Genomic DNA, 26,352 nt, shown 5'->3' with positions numbered 1-26,352 from the left:
AGTATTTACTTTGCATGCGGCCAACCCGGCATCCCATATGGTCCCCAGAGCCCCGCCAGGAGTAATTTCTGAGTGCAGAGCCAGGAGTAACCCCTGAGCATCACTAAGTGGGACCCACAAAAGCAAAATAAATAAATAAATAAATTTTAAAAAAAATGTTGTGATGGGCTGGAGAGACAGTACAGGGGGTCAGGCATAATCAAATTGCATGCAGCTGACTCCAATTTGATCCCCAGCACCACTTAAGTCCCCCAAGCATGACCAGGAGCAATCCCTGAGCACAGAACCAAGAGTAAGCTCCAAGCATCATCGAGTGTGGCCCCCCAAATCAAGGAACCGATAAATAAATACAATTAAAATAAAAATAGTGTGAGATAATCAAGACAATTAAATGAAAGGGCTCAGGCACCTAGAAATCTACAATTTCTGTGACTTTGAAGTAATTATGTCATTATAGGAAGGAAACTCTTTCCCCAGATTTATTGAGCTATAGTTTACCTTAAATAACGTGTAAATTTAAGGTATATATTGCAGTGATTTGATACATGTATATATAAGAAATTATAATCATAATAAAGTTAATGCAATTCCCTCACATAATTACTTAGGGATGTGTGTGTGTGTGTGTGTGTGTGTGTGTGTGTATGTTGAGATCTAGTCTCTTGGTAACTCTGAATATAATCCAGTATTGTTAATTCTAATCACCATATTATACATTACATCTCCTAAAATTTATTGTTTGTAATTGCTAGTTTGGACCTTTTGACCACCATGTTTATTAATTATCCACCATCTCCAAATCTGACAACAAATATCCTATTCTTTGTTTTTTATGAGCCTGACTTTTCTGATATAAGATATTTGCCCTCCTCTGATTTATTTCAGTTAACATAATGTCCTCAGTGTTGAACCCTATTGTCACAGAGGGTAGGAGTGCCTTTTTATTGATGATACATTCCATTATGTATCTATGCACATCTTTATCCATTCACCCATCAGGAGACACTCAAGTTGGTTTCATATCTTAGTGTGAAAAATGCTCGAAGGAACATAAGATTGCAGATACCTGAAAGATATCTGAGCAGACAGATTTTATTTTCTTGTTTTCAGTACAACACCTGAAATATAATAGTCTCCTATTCTTAATCAAGTTCAAGCTGACAAGATCATTGGCTGTAGAGCCTATTTTTTATATTCAGATCTAACTCTGTAGACAATCAGTTATGTAAGGCTGATAAATTAAGAAACATTCCCTCTCGGCACGTTAGCTCCAACTTCAAACAAGCCCGACCTATCCACAAGAGGCATGGGTGTGAGAGGTTATTCCAGCTGCTGGCCTCTTCCAAAGCCAACAGCGTCCCAGACCCCCCCTCATCTGAGAGCTGCATTGCTCTCCGCAACTCACCTGGTTTGGACGGGACCCTATTATCGGACTCCAGGGCCTTGTTCTGTAGCAGAATCCCCACAGTACTGGTTGCCATTGGCTCTTTGGGGGCACTTGTCTTAGGCCTACCCTACAGAGAGAGAAAGGAGGAGGATATAACTGCTCAGAGCAGCCCCTGAGCACAGAGCCTGGCAGCACTTAACAGTGTTGGCACTGAACGGTAGCAGGCTGAAACTGTCCCCCAGCCGGCCGGGGACCAGGGGAGGGGAAGACAAGCATGCCTTGTACCTAAGGGAGCCTAGTTCCCTTGGTCTCTGCCATGTCTGAGTTCTGGAGCTTTCGTACCGTATTCAGGCCCTTGTTGGAGGGGTTATATACTCATCCCATAAACTGAGTTTTATAGGGACATAAGAAGCCACTTCATGCAAGGGGAGTTGTGGAACATTTGGGGTTTTCATGACACTTGAAGATGCCTTTTTTTTTCTTTTTGGGTCACACCCGACGATGCACAGGGGTTATTCCTGGCTCTGCACTCAGGAATTACTCTTGGCAGTGCTCAGGGGACCATATAGATGCTGGAAATTGAACCGGGTCAGTTGCATGCAAGGCAAATGCCCTACCTGCTGTGCTATCCCGCCAGCCCCGAAGATGCTTTTGTTTTTAAATATGCAAACAGAGAAGGAAAACAGACACTGACAAGGCAGCATATGTGTTCAAAATGGAATTCCAACCTCCCCATCCCTCACCCTTTCCTGCCAAGGGGCAGGGGCATTAGGGACTCTGTGAATCCAGAATCAGGACCAAAACGTGCCTGAAGAGTTCGTTTTTACCTGGCCACCTCTGTTTCCATGGAAACTACAGAAGAGAGCTAAGCTGTGATTCTGAGGACTTTCACTCGGGCAACGGCTGTTCCGAGATGCCTCATCCTCAGCCAAACAAGGCTATTTTTAGAGGCTCATCTTGGTCTCTTTTGGGTAAGGGTATAGCATGTTTTGAAAGTTTATTATGTTGAAAATAGAAACACGTTCCTGCTGTGCTGCTAACAGCCCTTCCCAAACGGAGCCCCTTCTCTGCCCCCCACCCTTTTTTGTCCCGTTTCTGAACAAGCTTCACGATGAGGCCAGGCCACAGCCTGGCGATGCGGGCGCAAGAAGAACAAGGCCTGCACTTCACATACACCCGCCAGTGAATTTCCTCAGAAAGCAAGTAATTCAGAGAGCAAGCCATTTTTCTCCTGTGTCCCCAGTCACCACTTAGCTCTGGAAAACAAGGAGGGGAATGGGGCCAAGTCATCGGTTACTCTCAAGACAGCCAGCTGGCCGACTAGGGGACTGAAAAGCACTTCCTCCTGCTGCCTCTCCTGGCTCCCTCGGGCCCCGCTCACGCCAACTCGCTTCATGGAACAGTTAGAACCACCATGTAAGGAATGAAATACGCCCTTTACTGCTTGCAAAGCACAGGCAGGGTCACCTATAGAAAACTCTTCCACGTTTGAAGTGGACACGCTCCCCACCCCCCCTCCCAGCCTCCACTGTGCTGCCTCTGGATGATGGAAAAAAGAAAGAAGGGGAAGGAAAAGGGGGGAGACGCAGAAAAGAGGGAAGGCAGAAGGGTCCACAGTGTGAAGCACGGAGCTCAGGACTTGACATCTGTGACGGTTTCTCCCCAGACACCCTCATCAGTTTGGCTACGTTGGCGGCCTCAAAGACTTAAACCCTTGCCTACGTTTATATAGCGACAAAAAGAGAAAAAAAGAAAAAAAACCCAAACAACCCCTGTATTTTACATCATTTTCCATAGGGTTTGAATTTATAATCCACTGCTGACTGGATTGGAGAACCCAGGTTGTTTCCAGACGGTGCTGTTTCCAACAATATCCCAGGTGAGGAGATTCTATCTCCACGTGGATTTTTATCACTGAGAGACTTGCCCATCCCAACACACTCCTCTCTTCTCTTCCCCTCTTGCCTTCCTTGACAGAGATGTATGGTATGGGTAGCTCACCACCTGGGCATCTCCGGAGCTAAACATCACCAAGGTCACCCCATGACCTTCGACCCCCCACTATCCACAATCAGCTTGGTGGTCCTATTCATTCTTTCTCAAGTCCCTCTCATTTACACTCAGCAGCCCACGGGAACCTTGTCTTTCAGGCTCTCCTTCTCTACCTACTGCTGTGTCTCTGAAGCAGCCTCCTGCCAATTCGTCTTGCCCACCAACAGTAAAGGTGACCTTTCCAAAAGGCTGATTCCATGCTAAGCCCGTCTATACTGCTTGAGCTGTCCACACTGCACACACAGTCAAGAGTAGATGACAGATAAAACAATAGGAAGGCCAGGAAGGCACACTCTGAAGAGAAGAGAAATCAGGTGCAGAGTAGAAAGACGAGAAGGGGCTGGAGCGATAGCACAGAGAGTAGGGCGTTTGCCTTGTACTCGGCCAATGCGGGTTCGATTCCCAGCATCACATATGGTCCCCCGAGCACCGCCAGGAGTAATTCCTGAGTGCATGAGCCAGGAGGAACCCAAAAAAGCAAAAGAGAGAGAGAGAGAGAGAGAGAGAGAGAGAGAGAGAGAGAGAGAAAAGAAAAAGAAAGAAAGACAAGAGCCAAAAGTAGATAATGGACCCAACATGATGACCTCTCAGTGTCTGTGTTGCAAGTCATAATGCCCAAAAGTATAGAGAGAATATGGGGAATATTGTTTGCCATGGAGGCAGGGGGAGGGTGGGAAAGTTGGGGGGGGATGTGTACCTGGAATATTGGTGGTGGGGAATGTGCACTGGTGGAGGGATGGGTGTTTGATCATTGTGTGATTGTAACCCAAACATGAAAGCTTGTAACTATCTCACGTGACTCAATAAAATTGAAAAAAAAAAAGACAAGAGGAGGTGGAAATCTGGAAGAATTTCCTGGGTTCCCAGCATCAGCCAGTTCCTGCACCCAGATTCTCTTGTGCCCTGGGTAGAGAACAACTGTCCCTCGCTTGTCTCCTCTTTTCCTCCTCTCTGAACAAGCTTGAGTTAGAACCCCTCCAGATATGACTGGGAGGGGTCATATATAAAAAAATTTCCAAATTTAAGTTGAATTCAAGCCCAAAGTTGACAGATTCTCCCCTTGCCTGCCTCATTCCCATTCACTCTCCTCCAGGCACTTGAAGTTCCAGCCCTGGGTTTGGGTTCCTTAGCTGGGCATTTTGCGCGTGAGCTAGTGAACTCAATTGACTATTTGGGGGAAACATTTGCTCCAGGAATCAATGCTTTCTCCCCCTTTCCTTCCCCAAGTCTCCCTATAGATGTCATCAACTACCCTGCCTTCATACTGCACCACTTCCTCCTCTTAACCAGCACCTAGCACAGCGTCTGATAGAGATCTTTTATTCGGGTGGGAGATGGGAGGACTCGGGGACATTGGGCTACCCTCGGTAGCCCAATAAGCTCAGGGCTTATTCCTGACTCCGCATTCAGGGATGACTCTTGGTGGTGGACTCGAAGAACATATGAAGTGCTGGGGTTTAAACCCCCGTGGATTGGTTGCACACAAAGCAAGTCCCCTAACTTTTCTTCTCTATTGCTCTGGGGGAGAGAGGAAAGAGGAGAGACAGAGAGAGAGAGACAGAGACAGAGACAGAAAGACAGAGAGAGACAGAGACAGAGACAGAGGGAGAGAGAAGGGAGAGAGAGGAGAGAGAGAGGAGAGAAAGGGAGAGAGAGAGAGAAAGAAAAGGGAGAGAGAGAATGTGGGAAAGTACTACAAATGCTGTTGCTGTAGGGATCTCATGCCATGACTTACTTGATCATGTGGAAGTCATTCTAAACATGTTACATGCTTTTTAGTATCTAGGCTGATACATTCTTTTCTTGGTGTCTAACCCATGTTTATAAAGTAAACAGTCTTTTATACTAGATTCTAAGGCATGATGCTAGAACCTTTGATGTGCAAGGAGCTCCTTGCTGGATCTAATTCCATTTGCATTTAGAAATTTGCTTTTCCTTGGTCAGGTTGTCATGCTACCCATTTGTACCTATTTGTGATAGCTGCTTTCAATCACCCTCTTGATGTGCTAATTTTGTGGTTTTTAATGAAATGTTCAAGATCTTTTCCAAAGCGAAGCACATGACTTTCAGGACCTCTTCCTTGAGACCACCTCCTCCCCCCCACAAGCTGGCCACTTCCAGTTCACAATGCTTTCCTGTGTGGCTTAATCCTACCTGTTCACCAACGCTATTAATCACCATTGAGTAAATGCTGTTTCACCACAGAATTAGTTTTTAGAATTTTTACCATTTGGGGGAAACATTTGCTCCAGGAATCAATGATTTCCATTGATTATAGTTTGAAGAACTATACTATTTCTCACTTTAATTTAAATTAATTTTTCATTGAATCACTGTGAGATACAGTTACAAGCTTTCATGTTTGAGTTTCAGTCTTACAATGATCAAACACTCATCCCTCCACCAATGCACATTCTCCACTACCAATATCTCCAGTATACTCCCCCTTTCCCACACTTCCCCTGCTTCCATGGCAGACAATTTTCCCCATACTCTCTCTCTACTTTGGAGCATTATTGTTGGCAATACCATAATGAGAGGTTATTATGTTTGGTCCTTTATCTACTTTCAGCACACATCTCCCATCCTGAATGATTCCTCCATCCATCATTGGCTTAGTGATACCTTCTCTATCCCAGCTGCCTTCTCCTTTAGCTCATGAGGCAGGCTTCCAACTATGGAGAAATATTCCTGGCCCTTGTGTCTACTGTCCTTGGGTGTCAGTCTCATATTATGTTATTTTATATTCCACGAATGAGTGCATTCATTCTATGCCTGTCCCTCTCTTTCTGACTCATTACACTTAGCATGATACTTACTATGCTATTTCTATAGTACTACAGAAATATGATGTATATTTTGGTCTTCCTCCTAAGAAGCTTTAGACACTAGAATTTTTTTTCTACAGCACCTAATATGAACTTTTTTTGCTGAAAATCATTACTTAAAAGAAGCCAATTCCCATAAGGATAAGGAAACACTGGAAGTTTCAGCAGCCTGGAAAATTCCACTGGATACTCATAGGCATGCAAAAAAGTACAAGCAGCAACACCTGGTTGAAGAGATGTACCTGCTTTTTGGATGCAAATTTGGCTGCAGTCTGGGCTGGATCAAAGACTCTGCGTGAAGACTGATCCTTGCAGAAACTGATATGTCGACTGGCTGCAGTTTCATTGAACCTCCTCATACAGTATGGGCACTGAATGTAATCTGAATGCAACAACAGAAGGCAATTAACAGTTGGAAAACAATGCTGGAATGGAGTACATGAAATGAAATAAATAGGATATAAACTTGTATCCAACATGAAAGAACATGGTCCCAAATTCTCATCAGAGACAGAATCATCCAAAGGGAGAAGGCACCAAAAAGCCCCAAATAAAGACCCAGAGGATGAAGGTAGATTTCATTATCAAATACATGCTTAGCATTATCGTACCACTGTTGTCCTGGTGTTCATCAATTTGTTCGAGCGGGCACCAGTAACGTCTCCATTGTGAGACTTGTTGTTAAGTTTTTGGCATAGTGAATACACCACAGGTAGCTTGCCAGGCTCTGCCGTGCAGGCAGGATACTCTTGGTAGCTTGCTCGACTCTCCGAGAGGGATGGAGAAATCAAACCCAAGATGGAGGAATCGAACCAAGGTCAGCCATGTGCAAGGCAAACACCCTACCTGCTATGCTATCGCTCCAGCCGAATATATCTTAGCATCATAGAATGTTTCATGATACTAAAGACTACAGAAGTCTCAAATGCCTAGGTTGTGATACTGGGAGGGATAGAAAGCAGTAGGAAGATTATGAAGCTAGAAAGGGAATTTCAAATTAGGGGCTTGACTCTAGGCTCTGAAAGCAATGATACTGACAGAAATACAGTGACAGCCAGATTGTTTGAACTGAACATCACAATAAATAGTAACACTTCACTGAATGGCATAAGTTCTTGGTAACTGCAACTTAAAAAAGTGATGTCAAATGAAAGCTGGTCCTCAAATGGCATCATTTCTTTCAACAGAGTTCAGGTCACAATTGTCACCAGTGTGGTGGCCAAATAATTTCATTCAAGGAGCTCTTGTATTTTAGGTAAAAGGTAGTAAAAGGATAAAGGTCTGGGTGGGGAAGGAGGTACCATATTAACAATGAAAAGAGAAAAGGGGAAGGAAGTGAAAAAGAGGAGAGTGATTTCAGAAACAGCTTCAGCTTCAAGGGCATGAAGTCACTTGTGGCTCCGTGGAAGACCCATTTGCCCCAGTCTGGTTCCACTTGCAGTTATTGGACAATGAAAGAAATAGAAAGTGAGGAAGATCCAAGATCTGAGATCTGTGAATTCTGGAGAAGCCCGCAGCAAAGCGAGGCCTCCTCAAGCTGACAGGAATGTGGAGTTCTGCTTTTGTGCTGTGAAATTTCATTCCAGGTATTCTTTCCAGTCTTAAGAGCATCCAAATGAAATGACGAGGTGCATTTGGATATTTATTTGCTCTCTTTTAGAGTTCAGAACTGTGGTGTTGGAGGGCTTAAATAGCTCCAGGATGAAATACAACAGTCCTTACACACTTTCCTCTTATGGTGGTGCACGGTGGTGGGGTTGGTGTTTGAATATTAAATGTAATGAATTATTGTGAACAGCTTTATAAAAATAAAATTAAATTTTAAAAAAAGAACTTTGGTGTTGTTGTGAGGGGTGGGGGTGGAAGCATACCCAGTGATGTCCAGGGGTTCCTCCTGGCTCTTGTGCTCAGGAGTCACTTTGGGTAGTGCTCAGGGGATCGTATGCCAGGGATTGAACTAGGGTCAGTCTCATGCAAGGCAAGTACCTTCGCCCCTATTCTATCTTTCTGACCCCTGTGTAGATACCAATCACAGTATCACTGCTGTACACAACAGACATCTGGCAAGTAGCAGATGTGCCTGTCCCGTCGTCCTCTGCCAGGGACATGTCACATGATTTCGAGAGCTTCAGCAAGATGCTCGCCATCTCTGCTTAAGGGATGAAGATAGAGATGAGCAATAACTTCCCCCCCATCAGCAGGATCTGAGGCAGCACCCACCTTAAAATATACCTGGCAATTTGGGCTAGTGCCCAGTCATAAACACCCTCCATGGGTGCATGAATCACATTAACTCATCCATTTAAGATTGCGATGTCTTCCTCCCTCAATAATGATATTTGAGGCAACGATGTCACTGTGTTTGGAGCTTTTTTGTTGTTATTGTTTTATTCAGTTGGGTAGAGTTGGGTTTGGGGGGCGGGGCACCCCTAGCAATTTTGGAGTCTGCTCTGACTCATATATCATGTCCAGAGGTTCTTAGGGGACCATGGGGCTCCAGAGCTGACACCCAGCCTCTAGCATGTAAAGAAGACACACGAGTCCTTTGCTAATGCGGATCCAGGAGTTATGGTTGCAAGCAATCTGGATTTTTTTTTTAATTTTGAACAAAATAAGGACTGGAATATATAAGAAATTAGAATGAAGAAAAGTTTAGCAGTTATTGTGACCCTTAGCGATAACAGTAAGGTCACTCTTTTGTTCATCCCCTAGAAGGCAGAATTTAAACATTGTCAACACTTGATGATCCCCAGGTTTGTGCCAGGCACTATTTTAGATAATGCCTCCACAACCAAGGACTACGCATTCTAATATAGAAACAGAAGTTTCCCACGGTGATGAATTCCTTGGGAAAAAAATATGTAGGACAGTGTTGGGAAACAATGAAGGCTCTACAGCCTGCCAGACTGGTTTGGAGCCCAAGCTCTTCACTCGCTATGGCAACCTTGGGCAAGTTTCTCAACCTCCTTAAGCTTCTGTTTCCCGAGTGTACCCACCTATCACCCATTTCATCGGGCTGTTGTGAAAGTTTACTAGAGATAATCCACAGGAGGGTGTGGCCCAGTGGGCAGGGTTGGATATACTCTCACTCCAAGGAAACTGGCCCAGCAAGGTTGTGTTTTCTAGAAATCAGAAAGGAATGGAGAATTGCTTAGAAAGGTAAACTCACATGTGCCCTCGTGACATAGAATTTATTTAGAAAACCAGCTAGGGCTTGGCCCTGGGCTTGGTGGTCTGTTCTTCAGCTGAAAAGTCAAGTCTTCCCTTCAAAGTGCTCCCTAAACCTACTCAGATCAGGAAAAACAATGCTTACAGCCATGAATGTGTTGCATCCATTATCCTGTGTGTTCATGCATTCATTGCCACACATCATTGTGCTGGGCGCTTAAGGGTCAGAAGAAGGACAACTAAGTGTAAAAGGATATCTCTGCCTATAAGGCTGCAGAGATGAGGAGATGATGAGGCAAGGGGGCAGGCAGACAGCTGTGCTTGGTGGGGCAGACCATACAGAGGGGAGATGCATGATGCCCAGACTTCCTGGGAGAGAGGAGGGAACTGCTGCTACTCCGAGAACATCACAGACTTTATTTTTAAATGTTGTAATAGTAATCCAAAACCAGGGTGAATGCATGCTCTATCCCCCTCTCAATCTAAGTCACCTCTTCCACTACCAGTAATGACATCGGAGAGCATTTGTCACTGCTGGTTCTGATAATGACCTTAGACTATGGAGGAGGTAACCAGGATTCATAAAGCATTAGAGTAGAAAATAAGCATAACTTTCAAACACAAGCACTTTGTTGAGTCTTCATGTGTGCAAGGACCTATAAAATAATAACCACAAACATTGGTAGAGGAGAATGGGCCCTTGTGGAGGGATGTAAACGAAATGCAAATATGAAAGTTCACAAGTTTGTAACTGTACCTCACAGTGATTCACTAATAAAATTTTTTTTTAAAAAAATGACCACAAGCTCCAGTCCCCACAGAAAATCCCAGTTGTAAATATTTGATATCTCTTTCCCCACAAACTGTCACAGCATCCTGGAAACGGGAAGAATTGGTAGACTTGAACTTAAGTCAATAAGAATTAAAATAAATATATGCATGTCACAAAAACTGAATCATAAAGTAGGAAATTATGCTGAGGGGGAAAAAAAGGAAATTACTTGCAAACTCATGCATACTAGGCCCTTTGTATGTAACTCTAGTTATATCTGTATAAATATCTTCTAGCATTTAAGCCTGAAAATATATGGGCTAATATAAAATCCCTGCAGAATCAACATAATTGAATAGAAATGAGAATGTGCTATTGTATATAATCATTTTATTTGGTTCATAAAATTATAATAAGGGCACAGAAAGAATTTAATTACAAAAGCATATTTTAGCATAAAAATATAAAGGGAAAAAAAAGTTGTACATTTGACAAATGCTAATGCATGGAATTATTTAAAGAAACAATCCCCACAGTTCAAATCTAAGATAGAAATGGAAGAAATTCATATAGCCGGACATTACATATGGTTTTTAATACTCAATCTAGTTAATAAAAGAACTAGAAAATCACCACCAATTCTGTAGATTTTTCTATTAATGAAAATATTTATAAATGAAAATAGTAATTTCTAATAAAGATAATTTTGCTGTATGAATCTCAGAGCCAAAATATCAAAATTAGAGACATTCATCTTTTTACTGAACATCTTTTTTTTTAAAGTTAAGATTTTATTTACAAAAAAATTATGGAATGTGTTTGCAAATTTGTGTGTCATCCTTCCACAGGGACACTGCTAACCTCCTCTGGATTGTTCCAACATTTTAGTGAACAACTTAAGAAAACCTATTACTCAAAGCTATATTCTCATTAGCATTCAGCAAAAGTAAAGCAATTTTAAGATTATTTTCTGGAACAGAAGTTCAGCTGATTATTTTTTAAAATAATTTTTATAGTATGATTACCTTGTTTTCCTGTTTTTGAGCGTTTACATTTATGTGTTTAGCAACATAGGTGACTTTTTTAATGTTTCTGTTCAAAATTTCATTTCAGACTAGCCCTCTCAAGCCCATGTCTACCTTAAACACGTGTCTCTTTATGTCTCTGCTTGCTGGCTGGTTTGTTCTCTCAAGCCCATCTTGTCCCTTTTTTCTGTTGTTTTTTTTTCACTCTGGAGAAGCCCATGTTCTCTCTCTCTCTCTCTCTCTCTCTCTCTCTCTCTCTCTCTCTCTCACTCAAAATTATTGTAATTTATTTAGGTACTATAATTTACAATGCCGTTTTCATTTTAGCTTTTTTTTGGTAAGTTTTATTTTATTGAATCACCGTGAAAAAAAAAAAACTCAAAGCTTTCAGGTTTAAGTCTCAGTCATATAATGATTGAACCCCCATCCCTTCACCAGTGCACATGTTCCACCACCAAGAACCCCAAAATACCCCCCTCCCACCCAGCCCCCACCTAAGTAGCTAATGATCTTCCCTTTATTCTCTCTATACTTTGAATACATTCAATATTTCAATAGAGAACTCACTATTATTGTTTGGAATTTTCCCCCAACAATCAGGCCTGCTGAAAAGGCATCATTTAATAATTTCTTTTCATCGCTGAGAATGAAGACTCTATGAGCTTTTGGTTTTGGATTTCTGATATTTTAGCTCAGTTCACAGTCTAAATGCATTTCTGTAAGAAGCCGCTCTGGGTGCCAAAATGGGTTAGAAGACCTCTCGGATCATAGTCTTTAGGAGCAGAGGGTCCGTTTTACGTGCGGCAGCTCGGATCTTATCTGGGCTGAGGGCATATTTTAGCTTTTGAAGTCACACCCGGCAATGCTCAGGGGATATTTCTGGCTCTACACTCAGGAATTACGTCTGGCAGTGCTCGGGGAACCATATGGGATGCCAGGGATTAAACCCGAGTCAGCCTTGTACAAGGCAAATGCCCTACCTGCTGTACTATCTATCACTCTGCCCCCTCGCTCAGATTCTCTCTTAAACACTTATTCCTCATTTTCTATCTCCTCATGTTTTTCTAAGTAAACTTTGTTCGGTAAAAACTACCTTGCTTCAGGAGCAGGGGATGGGCTACCTTCCTCCTTCTTTCTGTACTTTGGAAGCTTGGCAGTCACGCCCATGACCCACCTTTGGCACATGTGAGCCATTATCTGGAGACTCAGAAATAAATCTCTAAAGATATCTATAAGTGACAGAATGTCTCCCAATTCCTGTATAAGTCTGAGTCATCCCATGGGCAACCCACGGGTGGGGGGTGGGGGCAGTGGATAGGTGAGCCCCCGTGCCTGCCCAAAGTGAGCCCCAGGAGCCAAAATCCCCACATTCCACAATTGATGCCATGCTCCCAGCCAGACCCCACTGCTCAGATGAGCCTCACCCAGAAATTAATTTGTTGAAAAACTCAGGTGGCAGGTTTTGTAACTGAAATCTCCAGCTTCATGGGATTGGAGTTGGACTATCTCCCCCCATCTACCTTGTACTTCCAGAAGCCCAGCAGTCACCCACACCCCAAAGCCACCAGTCAGTTAAGAACTTAACTACAACTGTATCAGCGTTAGAAATTTTGGTTGCCTTCGAGTGCATGGCTGCAATTTTGTCCTTGTGACATTTCAAACTCTAAAACACTGATAAACCGGGTGTAGTATAGCAGATTGGATGGGGTGTAATGTAGAAGAGGCAACCAATCTTGATTAACAAAATGTATAAACACTGAAGACTTAACCTGTAACAACATTTTAGTAATCTCTTACACACAGCCTTAAGGGCTCCATGGTGAAATACAACAATCTTCACTAACTTTCTTCTAAGAAAACATTCTTTGATCATCTTTTTAGCAAATTATTTATAACAAGCAATGTAACATAAATTATTGAGGGTCTGCTATGGGAGCAGGTGAAAAGTGGTCGGGAAAATTGGAAATAATAGTAATGGGAAGGTGCAATGGTGGTGGGATTGGTTTTGCAATATTGAATGTCTGTAACTAATGACTCGATACAGTTATCTTTTTAGAAAAAACTATATTTCTTCTGTAAAAAACAAAACAAAGCCTTTGCGGCCCCGCGCGAGATCGACCCCGGAGGCAACTGAACCACTTTGGACACGAGCGGCGCCCCCAAAATGCCTCCAAACTGTGTGCTGGGAGCTTCTGGCCCAGGCGCTGCCGGCAGGGTATGCTCTTTTCTCTCTCAACTCTTTCTTTTTGAACGCAGCGAGGCTATAGCCGGTTTTTAGACTCTACAGGAAGCCCGGGATAGCCGATGGGCGGGACTTCTGGACCTGCCCTGTGCCAGCTGACATTTAAGCACAGAGCCATGTGGGGACGCTCCTTTGCGGCCCCGCGCGAGATCGACCCCGGAGGCAACTGAACCACTTTGGACACGAGCGGCGCCCCCAAAATGCCTCCAAACTGTGTGCTGGGAGCTTCTGGCCCAGGCGCCGCCAGCGAGTGATGCAATTACCAAAAGAATTTTCCTTGGACTTCATATAGAAATCCAAAACCGCGCGGCTGCAATAGACCTAATATCTCTTGATTGTCAGCAACATGTAAATGTTCCTTTTTGGCAGGGCTTAACGTGGGGGGAAACTCCAAACAATAGTACTAAGTTTTTTGTTAAAGGGTAAAAGATTGTAGCGATAGAATTTTAGGCAGAATTTTCCCTGGACTTTATATAGAAACCCAAAACCGCGCGGCCGCGGCAGCCTAATGTCATCTAATCATCAGCAATATGGTTCCTTTGTAATGGGTTGGACTTTGGGGGGACCATAATAGGGTTAAAGTTTGTAGCGACGTGTAATTTCTGGCTGTACTTTCCCTGGACTTTATACAGAAATTCAAAGCCGCGAGGCTGCTGCCATGGCCGCACAACCTATTGTCATTTAATCATCACCAATATGAAATGGTTCCCTTTTAACGGGTCGGACTTTGGTGGGAAATCCTAACAAGAATAGTAAGTCTTTTGCTGAAATATTGAAGGCCACCAAAGTGGTAGCCATCTCTATAGACTGAACTAAGCCACATCCCCACGCCGGCTGAGAAGAAATATCCTTCTTTCTCGGGAAGAAACGCGGTGTGGCGTTAACCATAGTATGATGTCCATTAAGCTGACACGGACCTGGTGGCGTGGGAATCGGATACAAGGGAATAAATTATTATGTACTTGGAACAGCGGGACGCTGGTGGAATCTTGAGCCGGGGCCGATACCAGCGTATTACTTTTGGTTCCAGAAACTGCTTGCAGACATTCTACCAGACTATCAACTAAGCCAGAGCCCCACGCCGGCTGATGACGAGAAATAACCATCTCTTTTGGTTTGTTTTCCCTTTGTCAGGCAGCGTGGTGATTACTAAACAGGCGTGATCTCGGTGGCGCGGGACGAGGGGGGAAAAAAAATAGAAAAGTTATGTAACAAACAGCGGGACTTAATATCTCTACATTCTCAGCAATGGAGAGCCATCAAATGCTTCCTTGACAGTGGGACTGTCTTCTCTTTTTTGGGGGGAAACCCTAGCAACAATAGTGAATTATGTGTTGAAACATGAACTGTAACCAAGATAAAGCATAAACGAAGTGAAACTTATCACTTACAAGGGCGGGGACTGGGGGGGCGGGAGGGGGCGGGAGGTATAATGGGGTGGTTGGTGATGGAATATGGGCACGGGTGAAGGGAAGGGTGTTTGAGTACTGTATAACTGACATAATCCTGAGAACTTTGTAACCCTCCACATGGTGATTCAATAAAATTTAAATTAAAAAAAAAAAGTCATTTCACTCAAATTTAGTTCCCAAAGCAAGTCACAAAGCTACTACTGTGATTAACAGGTGGGAGTTTATTGTTTCATGTTTCTGACTATGATTTTCTTTTGTAATTTTAATGAATTTGTTTTCTTCTTCCAGTCACAGCAAGTAGGGCATTTGCCTTGCATGCAGCCACCCGAGTTCAATTCCTTCATCCCTCTTGGGGAGCCCGGCAAGCTACCAAGAGTATCCCGCCCACACGGCAGAGCCTGGCAAGCTATCCGTGGCGTATTCGATGTGTCAAAATACAGTAACAACAAGTCTTACAATGGAGACATTACTGGTGCCCACTCAAGCAAATCAATGAACAATGGGACAACAGTGACAGTGACAGTGACCATGATTGTTTTTTTCTTAAATTGTAGTTAATAAACACGGTTACAACAGTGTGAATATTTATGTTTTTAGTGTAAGACTATACTGCACATTCACCCATAACCAAAGTTCCAAAGACTTTCCACCATAGTCCTTATGTCACTTGCAGTGCACTTCTTCTTTTCTTGAACCCCAAAACCCCACCAATTCTTGGTAGTTTCAGACTGCAGACAAAGTCCTGGGGGTTGTTGTCATTAGATACTGTATATTGTCTTGCTTTATTTATTTATACATGAGTGATATCACATGATCTTGTCCTCTCCCTGACTTATTTTACTCAACATGATAACCTCTAGTTTCATGCACATTGTAGAAAAAGGAAACATTTCATCTTCTCTTTTGTGTGTGTGTGTGTCTGTGTGTGTGTGTGTGTATCACTCCTGGCAGAGCTTAGAGTCTACTTCTGGTCACTCTTTAGTTCTGGGGTCCTAGGGATCAAGACTAGACTTGTACATGCAAAGCATATATACCAGGCCACTGAGCTATCATTCTAGCCTCTCAGATTTCCTTATAGCTGTGTTGTATTCCATTGAATATATATATATATATATAAAATTCTTTAATCATTCATCTGTTGTTGGACACCTGGGTTGTTCCCATACCTTTGCTATTGTACTTAGCACTGCAGAAATTAAATGCATCCTTTAAAGCAAGTGAACAGGGGCCTGAGAGAGAGTACAGCATGTAGGGTGCTTGTCTTGCATGTGGCTGACTCAGGTTTGATCCCCAGCATCCCATAAGGTTCCCCAACCATCACCAAGAGTAATTCCTCAGTGCAGAGCCAGAAGTAAACCCTGAGTACCACTAGGTATGCCCCCGCCACACACACATGCTCCAAAAATGGATAACTCAATGAATTTTGACAAATATATCAATATGTATAACAAGTAACCACTACAATTAAAACTATAAAATAATTTAATTATCCCCAAAAGTTCCCACATATCCTTTTTAGTCCACCAGTTCCCAAGTGCTGGTCCCTCTTAATCACTATGTCCCAAACCCAGGTTCAGGCTGATCTAAAAGAAACCCAGTTTCAAAGTGATATACACGATACCTATCGGTAGCAGTAATGTAAATCAGAGAGCCTAAAAGGAAAAATAAACTGCTTGCCACAGAGGTGGGCAGGTCATAGGAGGAAAACCTGAGGCATCTGTGGAGGGAAGCAGATACTGTGAAGGGACTGATGTCGGAACACTGTATGCCTGAAACTCAATTATGAACGACTTTGTAATTCATGGTGACTCAATAAAAACTTTTTCAAATGTGGCTTTCTGTCTCAACTTGCTCTATAATTTCATAGAACATCCATGTTGTTCCATCTGTAGCAGCACATTCTTCTTACTGTTGAGTTGTAAATACTCCACAATTTGGTTATCTATTCACTAGCCTGTTTTCAATTTTGGTTTGGAACCAAACCTGGCAATACTTCTGGGATACTCCAGGTTCTGTTTTGTGCTCAGGGGCCTCTCCTGATGGTGCTTAGGTGACCATATGAGGTGCTTGGGGATTGAACTGGAGTTGGGAACATAAAAGGCAAACATATTAACATCTGTCTTATGTCTCCAGCCCCTCTGCTCACTTGATGGACACCTTCAGTCATTTCTAGTTAATGCTCCAAGAATAAAATTTCTACAAATATTAACATGTCACTTGTCAGAACATGCTTTTTCACATAAATATCTAGAAATGGAATTGATCTTTTATTGTTTTGGGGGCCACACCCAGCTGTGCTCAAGGCTTACTCTTGGCTCTGTGCTCAGGGATGACTCCTGGTGTTGCTTGGGAACTCTTTTGGGTCCTGGGAGTCAAATCTGGGTCAGTCACATGAAATGCAAGTGTCTTGCCAACTGTACTATTGCTCCAGTCAGGATTGTTACATAAGCAACTCTATGTTCAAATTCAAAATATAGTAACAGTGCAAAGTATCTCTAATATTTTACACTTCTATCAGCATAATACAAGACTTCTAATCTTGTCCCACATCCTCGTCAGTGGCTGTATTGTCCTTCTTTAATTTTAGTCACTCATGTGAGTATCCAATAATTTCTTATTGTAATTTTCATTTGCATCCCCTCCACGAAAATGTTGAGTACTTCTTCATGTGCTGATTGGCAATTATTATGACATATATTTGTTCAAATGTGTCTCTTGCCTTTTTCTTACTGCATTATTTGTCTTTTTGCTGAAATGTAAGGGCCCTTTATATATCATATGTATGTATGCATGTATATACATATGCACGTACATATAATCAATATGTCCTTTGTCATATATGTGAATTAGATGTAATTTCTCCCAGCCTGTGACTTGTCTTTTTTGTCTTTGTGTACTTTGTGGTATCTCTCAAAATTGAAATTTTTTTTTTTTGCTTTTTGGGTCACACCTGGCGATGCACAGGGGTTACTCCTGGCCCATGCACTCAGGAATAACTCTTGGCAGTGCTCAGGGGACCATATGGGATGCTGGGAATCAAATCCGGGTCAAATGCCCTACCCGCTGTGCTATCGCTCCAGCCCCCTCAAAACTGAAATGTTTTTATTTTGGTGAAGGCAAATCTACCAATTTCCTCTTTTTAAACTGTTAAAACACTCACACATATATACATATATGTGTATATATATCTATATATCTATACGTATATATCTAAATATCTATATGTATGTATATATACATATACATACATACAAACACACACACATATATACATATATAGGGGAGTCACACCCAGCACTGTTCAGGATGTACTCCTGGCTCTGCACTTAGTATCACTTCTGGCTCTGTGCTGGACTTGGGGAACCATATGGACACCATGAATTGAATCTGGGTTGGCTGCATAAAAGGCAAGCACCCTATCCACTGTATTATTGCTCAACCCCAAAATATTAATTTATTTTGTGTCCTAAAAGTCTTTCTTTACCCTTAGATCAGAGACTTTGTTTTTTTCAAATGTAAGAATACTGCTATTTATTCAGCCATTGATTAAGTTGACTGAAGCAGGCATAGACTCCACTCTTTGTTTTTATAAAGAGAAATTTTATAATTGTGATACTTATGTTAGGTCATTAATTCATTAACACAAATTTTTGTATCTGTAATGTATCAAGGTTCGTTTCCCTATACCGTTACTAAGCTGTCTCAGCAAGACTATCTTTCCACATTGACCTTTGTGTTTTTTAAAACTTTTCAATTCAGTGAACAGTGATTTACAAAGTTATTGATAGTTGAGTTTTAGACACAAAATGTTGTAGCACCAATCCCACCACCAGTGCCAACTTCCCTCTGCTGGTCTTCCCAAGTTCCCTTCCACCCAACCAGATTGCCACCTTGACGGGCACATTTAAAGTTCTGCGGTGGTAGTTTGGAGCTCTGGTGTTTGGTGTTGTTGAGCCCATGGTTTGGGTATATAGTTATATCACTTCCCCATATACCAGTGCCAAGGCCCCTGAATCCCTGCTTCCCTGTTACCACCCTTTCTCATCTCTTCCTTTGCCTCTCTATTTCCCTCGCTGTCCTTCTCGTCCAGGGGGGTCTCATTGCTTTATTTCTGTCAAGAGTTATTTGATACAGATGAGGGTCAAGTGTGTAGAGAGACTACCTATCTCTAGGGTTTCTTTTCTACTCAGCTGTTAACACTGATATTACATTGTCATGACTACTGTAACACTACAGACATTCTTTTTGGGGGGTGGGGTGGGGTCACATCTGGCTCTGATAAGGGGTTATTCCTAGCTCTGCACTCAGGAATTACTCCTGGCAGTGCTCAGGGGATCATATGGGATGCCAGGGATTGAATCTGAATAGGGCACTCAGCCTCATGCAAGGCAAGGACCCTACCCACTGTACTATCTCTCCGGCCCAGCATTACAGACATTTTGATAATAAATAATCATTGTACAACTCCTTTTCTACAGATTTGAATTTTTTTTAAAGTAAAAAGTTCAGGGTGAAGGTCTGGAAAGATAGCACAGTGGGTAGGGCATTTGCCTTGCTGACCCGAGTTCAATTCCCAGCATCCCATATGGTCCCCTGAGCACCACCAGGGGTAATTCCTAAGCGTAGAGCCAGGAGTAACACCTGTGCATTGCCGGGTGTGACCCAAAAGACAAAACAAAACAAAAAGTTTGGGGTGAAAATCTATGGGTCACTAAATCACACACACACATACACATACACACATACATGCATTAAAGTATTGTGGGGATTTTGTTTCAGAAAAAATAACAGGGTTGTGAGTAGCTGATATTATCAAGCTTGTGTGGCATTGCCGGAAGCTCCACACCCATCGCTCCAGTCTCAGAATGGATGTGAATGTGCTCTGGAGTTATGTCATGGCATGAGGTGGTACAGAGGGTAGGGGCAGTCCCAGATTGAGACAGAGTGAAAAGGAAACAACGAATCTTTATGAATAATTGAAAAATAAAATAGTAATATAAATTTTATGGTAATTTATATTACTATTTTATATAAATAGTAATTTTATATACTATATAAAATTTATATAAAATAGTAATTTTATATAAATAGTAATATAAATTAAAATAGTAATATAAAATAAAATAGTAATATAAATTTTAAAAGTAAATAAATTACTTTTATCTAATTGAGTTGCTATTGTTCATTTTGGTACACAGAGGAGGGACAATGCAAAGTAATAAGACCAAAAATCAGGAATAGTTTCAACTGATTTAAGAGTAAACTGTGTTTTCCAGAAGGGCTGAACCAGTCGGCATTCCCACCAGCAGTGTAGGAGGGTCCCTTTCTCCCCATATCCACACCAACAGCGGTTGCTTCTGTTCTTTTGGATGTGTGTCAGTCTCTGTGGTGTTAGGTGGTATCTCATAGTTGTTTTAATCTGCATCTCCCTGATGATTAAGGATGATGAGCATTTTTTCATGTGCCTTTTGGCCATTTGTATTTCTTCCTTGAGAAAGTTTCTGTTCATTTCTTTGCCCCATTTTCTGATGGGGCTGGATGTTTTCTTCTTGTAGAGGTCAACCAGTGCCTTATATACCATTGATATCAACCCCTTATTAGATGGTTATTGGGTGAATATCCTTTCCCATACTGTAGATTGCCTTTGTATTCGGGTCACTGTGTCTTTTGCGGTGCAGAAGCTTCTTAGTTTAATATAGTCCCATTTGTTTATTTTTGTTTCTACTTGATTGCTTAGTTCTGTGTCATCTTTGAAGATACCTTTGGCTTCAATATTGTGTAGGTTTTTTCCGACCTTGGCTTCAATGTACCTTATGGATTGTGGTCTAATGCTGAGGTCTTTAATCCATTTTGATCTGACTTTTGTGCATGATGTCAGGTTGAGGTCTAAGCCCATCCTTTTGCATGTGGTTGACCAGTTATGCCAGCACCATTTGTTAAAGAGGCTTTCCTTGCTCCACTTCACATTTCTTGCTCCCTTATCAAAGATTTGGTGTTCATACAATTGGGGTGGTGTGTAGGGATATTCCACCCTGTTCCATTGGTCTGTGGCTCTGCTTTTGTTCCAGTACCATGCTGTTTTAATTGTTACCACTTTGTAATAGAGTTTAAGATTGGGGAGGGTGATGCCTCCCATCATCTTTTCCCCAAGAATTGCTTTTGCTATTTGTGGGCATTTGTTCCATATGAATTTCAGGATTGCTTGGTCTATTTCTTTGAAGAATTTAATGGGTATCCTTATGGGAATTGCATTGAATCTGTATAGTGCTTTATGGTCGCTCCTCAAAAAATTAGAAATCAAGCTCCCATTTGACCCAGCAATACCACTTCTGGGAATATATCCCAGAGAGGTAAAAAGATATAGTCGAAATGATATCTGCACATGTATGTTCATCGCAGCACTGTTTACGATAGCCAAAATCTGGAAAAAACCCAAATTCCCAAGAACAGATGACTGGCTAAAGAAACTTTGGTACATCTACACAATGGAATACTTTGCAGCTGTCAGAAAAGACAAAGTCATAAACTTTGCATACAAGTGGATCAACATGGAAAATATCATGCTAGGTGAAATGAGTCAGAAAGAGAGAGACAGTCATAGAAGAATTGCACTCATTTGCAGAATATGAAACAACAGAATGGAGGACTAACACCCAAGAATAACAGAAATAAGTATTCATTTGGAGACCAGCCTCACATGCTGGGGGAAAGGGCAGCTCAGATAGAGAAGGGAATACCAAGCAAAAATGTGGTGGGAGGACCCTTGTGGGATGGGAGAGGCGTGCTCGGAGCAGACTATGGACCTAACACATTGGCCACCCAAGACCTCCATTACTTACCACAACGCCCAAAGGGAGTGAGGGAACAGAGGGGAATGCCCTGCCAAAGAGGTGAGGTAGGGAGGGGGTTGGGGTGGGAGTGGATGGGAGGGATGATGGGGTCATCAGCGGAGGACGGGCACTGGTGGAGGGATAGATACTCAAGCTGTATATGACTGAAACACAAGCACGAGAATATGTAAACCTGTGTCTGTACCCCCACGGTGATTCATTAATAAAAAAAAAAAGAGTAAACTATGGAAAGGGTACCACAAAGCCCACCCACCTGGGTTGATGGATGAAGGGGGTGGAGGTGGGAGAGGCCGGCCTTCCTTAATAGCTAGTGTACACTGCTTTGCTGACCGAATTGCATTAATGAAGTCTTCATGCTGTTGTCGCCAGTTAGATTTCTTCACAGGTGGAGACTATAAAAAACAATAATAAGGAACCAGAGAGATAGTAACAGTGGATACGGCTTGTCTGCATCAGCTGACCTAAGTTCGATTCCTAGCACCCTATATGGTCCTCTGAGCCCTTCAGGAGAGATTCCTAAAAGTGCTCAGAGTAATCCCTAAGCACTGCTGGGTGTGACTTCAAAACCAAGTGGGTAGGGCGTTTGCCTTGCATGCAGCCAACCCAGGTTCAATTCCTCTGTCCCCCTCGGAGAGCCCAGCAAGCTACCAACAGTATCCTGCCTGCACGGCAGAGCCTGGCAAGCTATCCATGGCATATTCAATATGACAAAAACAGTAACAACAAGTCTCACAATGGAGACATTACTAGTGCCCACTCAAACAAATCGATGAACAACGAGATGACAGTGATAATAATAATAATAATAATAATAAAAACAACATATTACTGGAATGGTCTAACTTCTCATGTTCTCTTCCACTCCAGTAGCTTCAGGGCTAGGCCAGGCCCCTACTAAAAATTAAATAAATAATAACACCAGCACATGCTAACTAGACTATATATATATATCTCCAATATAAATATATATGTATATACATGTGTGTATATATTCAAATCTCACGTTTATATATATAGATAGTATTTGAATTTATAAGACTATGAAATTTAGATGAAAAACATTTTGTTTTTCAAAAGAATTGAGTGAGATTTTTGGAACAGACAATAATAAAATTGGCAACTCACAACAGTGAGGGGAAAACACAACCCAAATGAGAAAAACAAAGCTATTACATAAATCAAAGGGAAAACTTAAATATAACATTAAAAGTGACTTTCTTCCAAGTTAATCTTCCAAGTTAATCGCTAGATTTAATGCTGCTCTAATGAAAATATAAACTTAAGATTCTTTAATTTGGTCACATCTGGAAAGTATCTAAAATACATTTGGAAATCTCAGAAAGGATGATTAAAAAGAAGACAGTAAAGGTGGATTATGCTTATATAACATTACCCTGTGCTATCAAGCAAAAAATGAAACCAAGAGCCAAAAATGGGATTTGACGGACTTTCAGAATGTAATGAAGAACATTAAAAGAAAGACAGAGAAAGTACCTTGGACTGAGCAGTCTTCCTCACAGTGGGGATATCAGTGCCCTGTAATCTTTGTTTTAAAGAATTGAAAGGTTTACGCTTTTTGTTGAAGACTTTTCTACATATATTTCCATGCCTTGCCTAGAAGAGAAGGAGTGGGAATTACAATGTTTTAATGTCCTCTCACAAAAGTTGCAATGCCTTGGTGTACAGTCACCTCCCTGTGTGGGGACTGACTTGGAACTTCAGAGCCAAGTTCATTCCCACCAACTCTCAAATCACAGCTGACCCAATTCATCTGGCCCTCTTCACTTGGATTACACCCTGTGAGATACTGAGTTTGGGCACGGACAATAAAAGGCCTCAGTGACAGGAGAGATTTACATATTGAACTCCACCACTTGGGCTGTGTGAACAGTTCCAAGCATGAAATAATATTGAAAATACAAACTTTCTAGTTTAAATTGAAATGCATATTTCTGATATTGAGTTAGGTACTGAGTGAAGCCAGTGAAATTTTCTTGATCATTTCTTCTGTTATTGTTTCCTGCCTTCCCTCCTCCTAAATCCCAAGAGCAAGTCATCCAGCAGTGGAACAGGAAATTTGAGTTTCAACATCCTTAATATTCATCTTTACCATTCTCTTGAAATAACCCTTTGTGCACATCAAGGAGAAACAGTTTCATACTAGTGGAACCTCTATGGGAAATCTCTTCTTACTCCTCAGAACCTTAAAGTGGAGTCTAATTATGCTACTTTTATACTTGCAGCAAATAAAACTGCTTCACCCCTGACAATGAGTGGAGAGAAATTTGAGAATATCTTCAGAAAGCAGCTAGAATAAATAAGTAAATAAAGACCATTTACATTCCATTTAAGAAAGATTCTTTTGACTAAACGTTTCACATTCATGAAGTCAATTCAAAGAAAATCCAAACTTACAATATTACATCTAAAAACATTACAATATTAACAATAGAAAAAATGTTCTTTACTCTGTCTGCAGTCTTTTATGTGTTCAACCTTCCTGATAAAATGATCATGAAACTAACACAGAGCTTTGCTTGTGTACATCCTTCTAGAAGTCTATTTCATCACTGTGGCATTATATCACTCTTTTGTCTTGCCTTTGGAACTTCTAATTGCAATCACTTAGGTAGGTCTTGTCCAGATGCAGCATGCTAGACTCTGTAAAGGCCTGTCTCTGCTCTAAACAAAGAGGCCAGATGACTTGAAAAGTGCTCTCTGTAGCCTAGAGATGGGCCTAAGAAGTAAAACTCAAAAGGGCCAAGATAGTGCCAAGGAGATAGTACAGGGGTTAGGGTGTATGTATATACACCAGGTCTGATTCCCTAGTATCATATGGTCCTCTGAGCACTACAGGGTGTTGTCTGGGAGACCCCTGAGTACCCCTTGAATAGCCTTGATGGCCACCAGCATTGAAAGGTCTCAGAAGCATCACATGGTCAGGCCCTAACTAGCACTCAGTCTCCGGCTGGTTCACTGAGTATCACTGGGAGTGACTTCGGGGACCCCAAGACATACTTGGCATTTAATGATCCTTCTTCAGCAGAACTTTCTATGTTTCAAACCTATTCTTAAGGGCTGAAAACCCATTGCTGAGTCATGGGAGAATCTGTGAGCTCCCTTCTGTTTTCACTAGAGTTCTAACTACGTCAAATTAGAAGAACAGAGATCTTAGTTTTTAAATTCCCGCAGAGAACGAAAAATCTCCAGCATGATTTTATAGTCATTTGCCTGAGATGTAGTTAGGCTTATCATCCAAATCCTTTAAGCTTGACATGAATCCTTGATCTAAAAAGACCCAACTAACAATTGCATTTTCATCTTAAACACAACACAAAACAAAACCAACACCCCCTTACCTAAAGATTCCTTTGTGTAAATGGGACCCAATACCCCTTTTGGTTCCCTAATTTTAAAAAAAAATTTTTTAAAAACCTCTTGTGCACCTTTATAGCCATCCATCAGCAGACTTGACATGCAACCAACTTGAAGCTGGTTGATAATTAGATCTTGGAATAGGTTTACATCAATTTTGTTCAAAGTACCTAAAACCCACTGAAACAGGAGAGTTCCGTCCTTCTACATGGCAAAGCGGGAAGCAGGAGGAGGTTAAAGGACTTGTCAGAATTAGTGACAAATACACGGCTAACCGCCAAGCTTCCAGATGCTCTGAATTCAATGTTCATTCCTCTCTACTAGCTAATTTCCCTGGTGCTTTGGCCTTAAAATCTGAATTTTTGAAGCTTATAGAAAAGGCAAAGGAGCCAAGATCTCTCATGAGACAATCAGCTGTGCCAAGACCCTTTCATCTGGCATCCTTGGAGTAAGAAGACAGTTTTTTAATAAGCTTCCTTTGGAATGGGACGGTATTGATCTACTTCAGGTCCTCCGGGCGCGGCAGCCATAGGTTACGTACTTCTCTTCCCTCCACATCTGTCTTTAATCCTTGCCACCGAGGCCTCCTCACTAACTTGACAGTTCATTTAACTCCAATGAAACACATCTACAAAATGTCTATGTTTACCAGAACATCTGCTGCAAAGCGTCTTCCACAGACTTCACAGGGAAATAATTCCTGATTGCCATCTGTATGAGATCCAAGAGCACATTATGTTAGTTTCGTGGAATTGCCTGCCTGAAAGAAATGACTAACTGCAGGAGACCTCACTAGCTTGATATGTTCGCCCTCTTTCTCCCTCCCCATCAACTACTTCTTAGGAAGAGCCTTTGTAAGCTCACCCATGTTTCTCTAACTTCTCACTTGACAGCTAAATTCTCTATGCTTCAGGCGAGCAGAGTATAGTTAAGGTCTTCTTTGGGATGGGAAGAGGGCTTCTAAGAGGTGCTCAGAAGGACCAGGGACCCTAGTAGGCATTCTTGGCCCACTGCGATGGTGGGTCACTGCAAGGGCCTGCAGATATGACATTGCTTAGGCCCCTTGTCCTGACCAGGTCATCCTCATGGGGTTCCCTAGAGCCAGACCTGGAGATGCTTGAGGGACCATGCGGTATTGCTAGGAATTGAACTGGGTTGGATGCATGCTAGGTACGTGCCCTCATGCCTGTACTATCTCCCTGTCCCTACTTAATATAGTCTTAAACTAAGAGTCTACTAG

General features: G+C 42.0%; 1 protein-coding gene and 1 non-coding gene across 2 annotated transcripts; both read right to left on the bottom strand.

Annotated features, from left to right (window-relative positions):
- Positions 1-1,217: 1,217 nt before the first annotated feature.
- On the bottom strand, positions 1,218-25,980 carry ZC2HC1B (zinc finger C2HC-type containing 1B). The gene is made up of 7 exons (XM_004609065.1): positions 25,977-25,980; positions 25,762-25,823; positions 23,232-23,351; positions 21,991-22,129; positions 6,510-6,649; positions 1,406-1,514; positions 1,218-1,291 (listed from the first exon to the last, which is right to left on the bottom strand). Exons 1-7 carry the CDS (start codon positions 25,978-25,980, stop codon positions 1,218-1,220), a joined length of 648 nt encoding a protein of 215 aa, XP_004609122.1.
- On the bottom strand, positions 11,010-11,115 carry LOC129404597 (U6 spliceosomal RNA). Its single transcript, XR_008629986.1, has one exon. It is a non-coding gene; the product is annotated as a U6 spliceosomal RNA (small nuclear RNA).
- Positions 25,981-26,352: the final 372 nt, after the last annotated feature.

This window comes from Sorex araneus, chromosome 4 (genome assembly GCF_027595985.1).
Source record: "Sorex araneus isolate mSorAra2 chromosome 4, mSorAra2.pri, whole genome shotgun sequence".
Classification (NCBI taxonomy): Eukaryota; Metazoa; Chordata; class Mammalia; order Eulipotyphla; family Soricidae; genus Sorex; species Sorex araneus.
This window is presented reverse-complemented; position numbering and strand designations above follow the sequence as displayed.

Bases quoted from the DNA above. Each gene is read 5' to 3' on its own strand.
- ZC2HC1B (XM_004609065.1), bottom strand. The intron at 23,352-25,761 runs GTAAACATAGAC...CTTCTCTTCTAG, and splicing joins GCTTTGCAGCAGATGTTCTG to GCAAGGCATGGAAATATATG. The intron at 22,130-23,231 runs GTACTTTCTCTG...TGTTTTTTATAG, and splicing joins GGAAGACTGCTCAGTCCAAG to TCTCCACCTGTGAAGAAATC.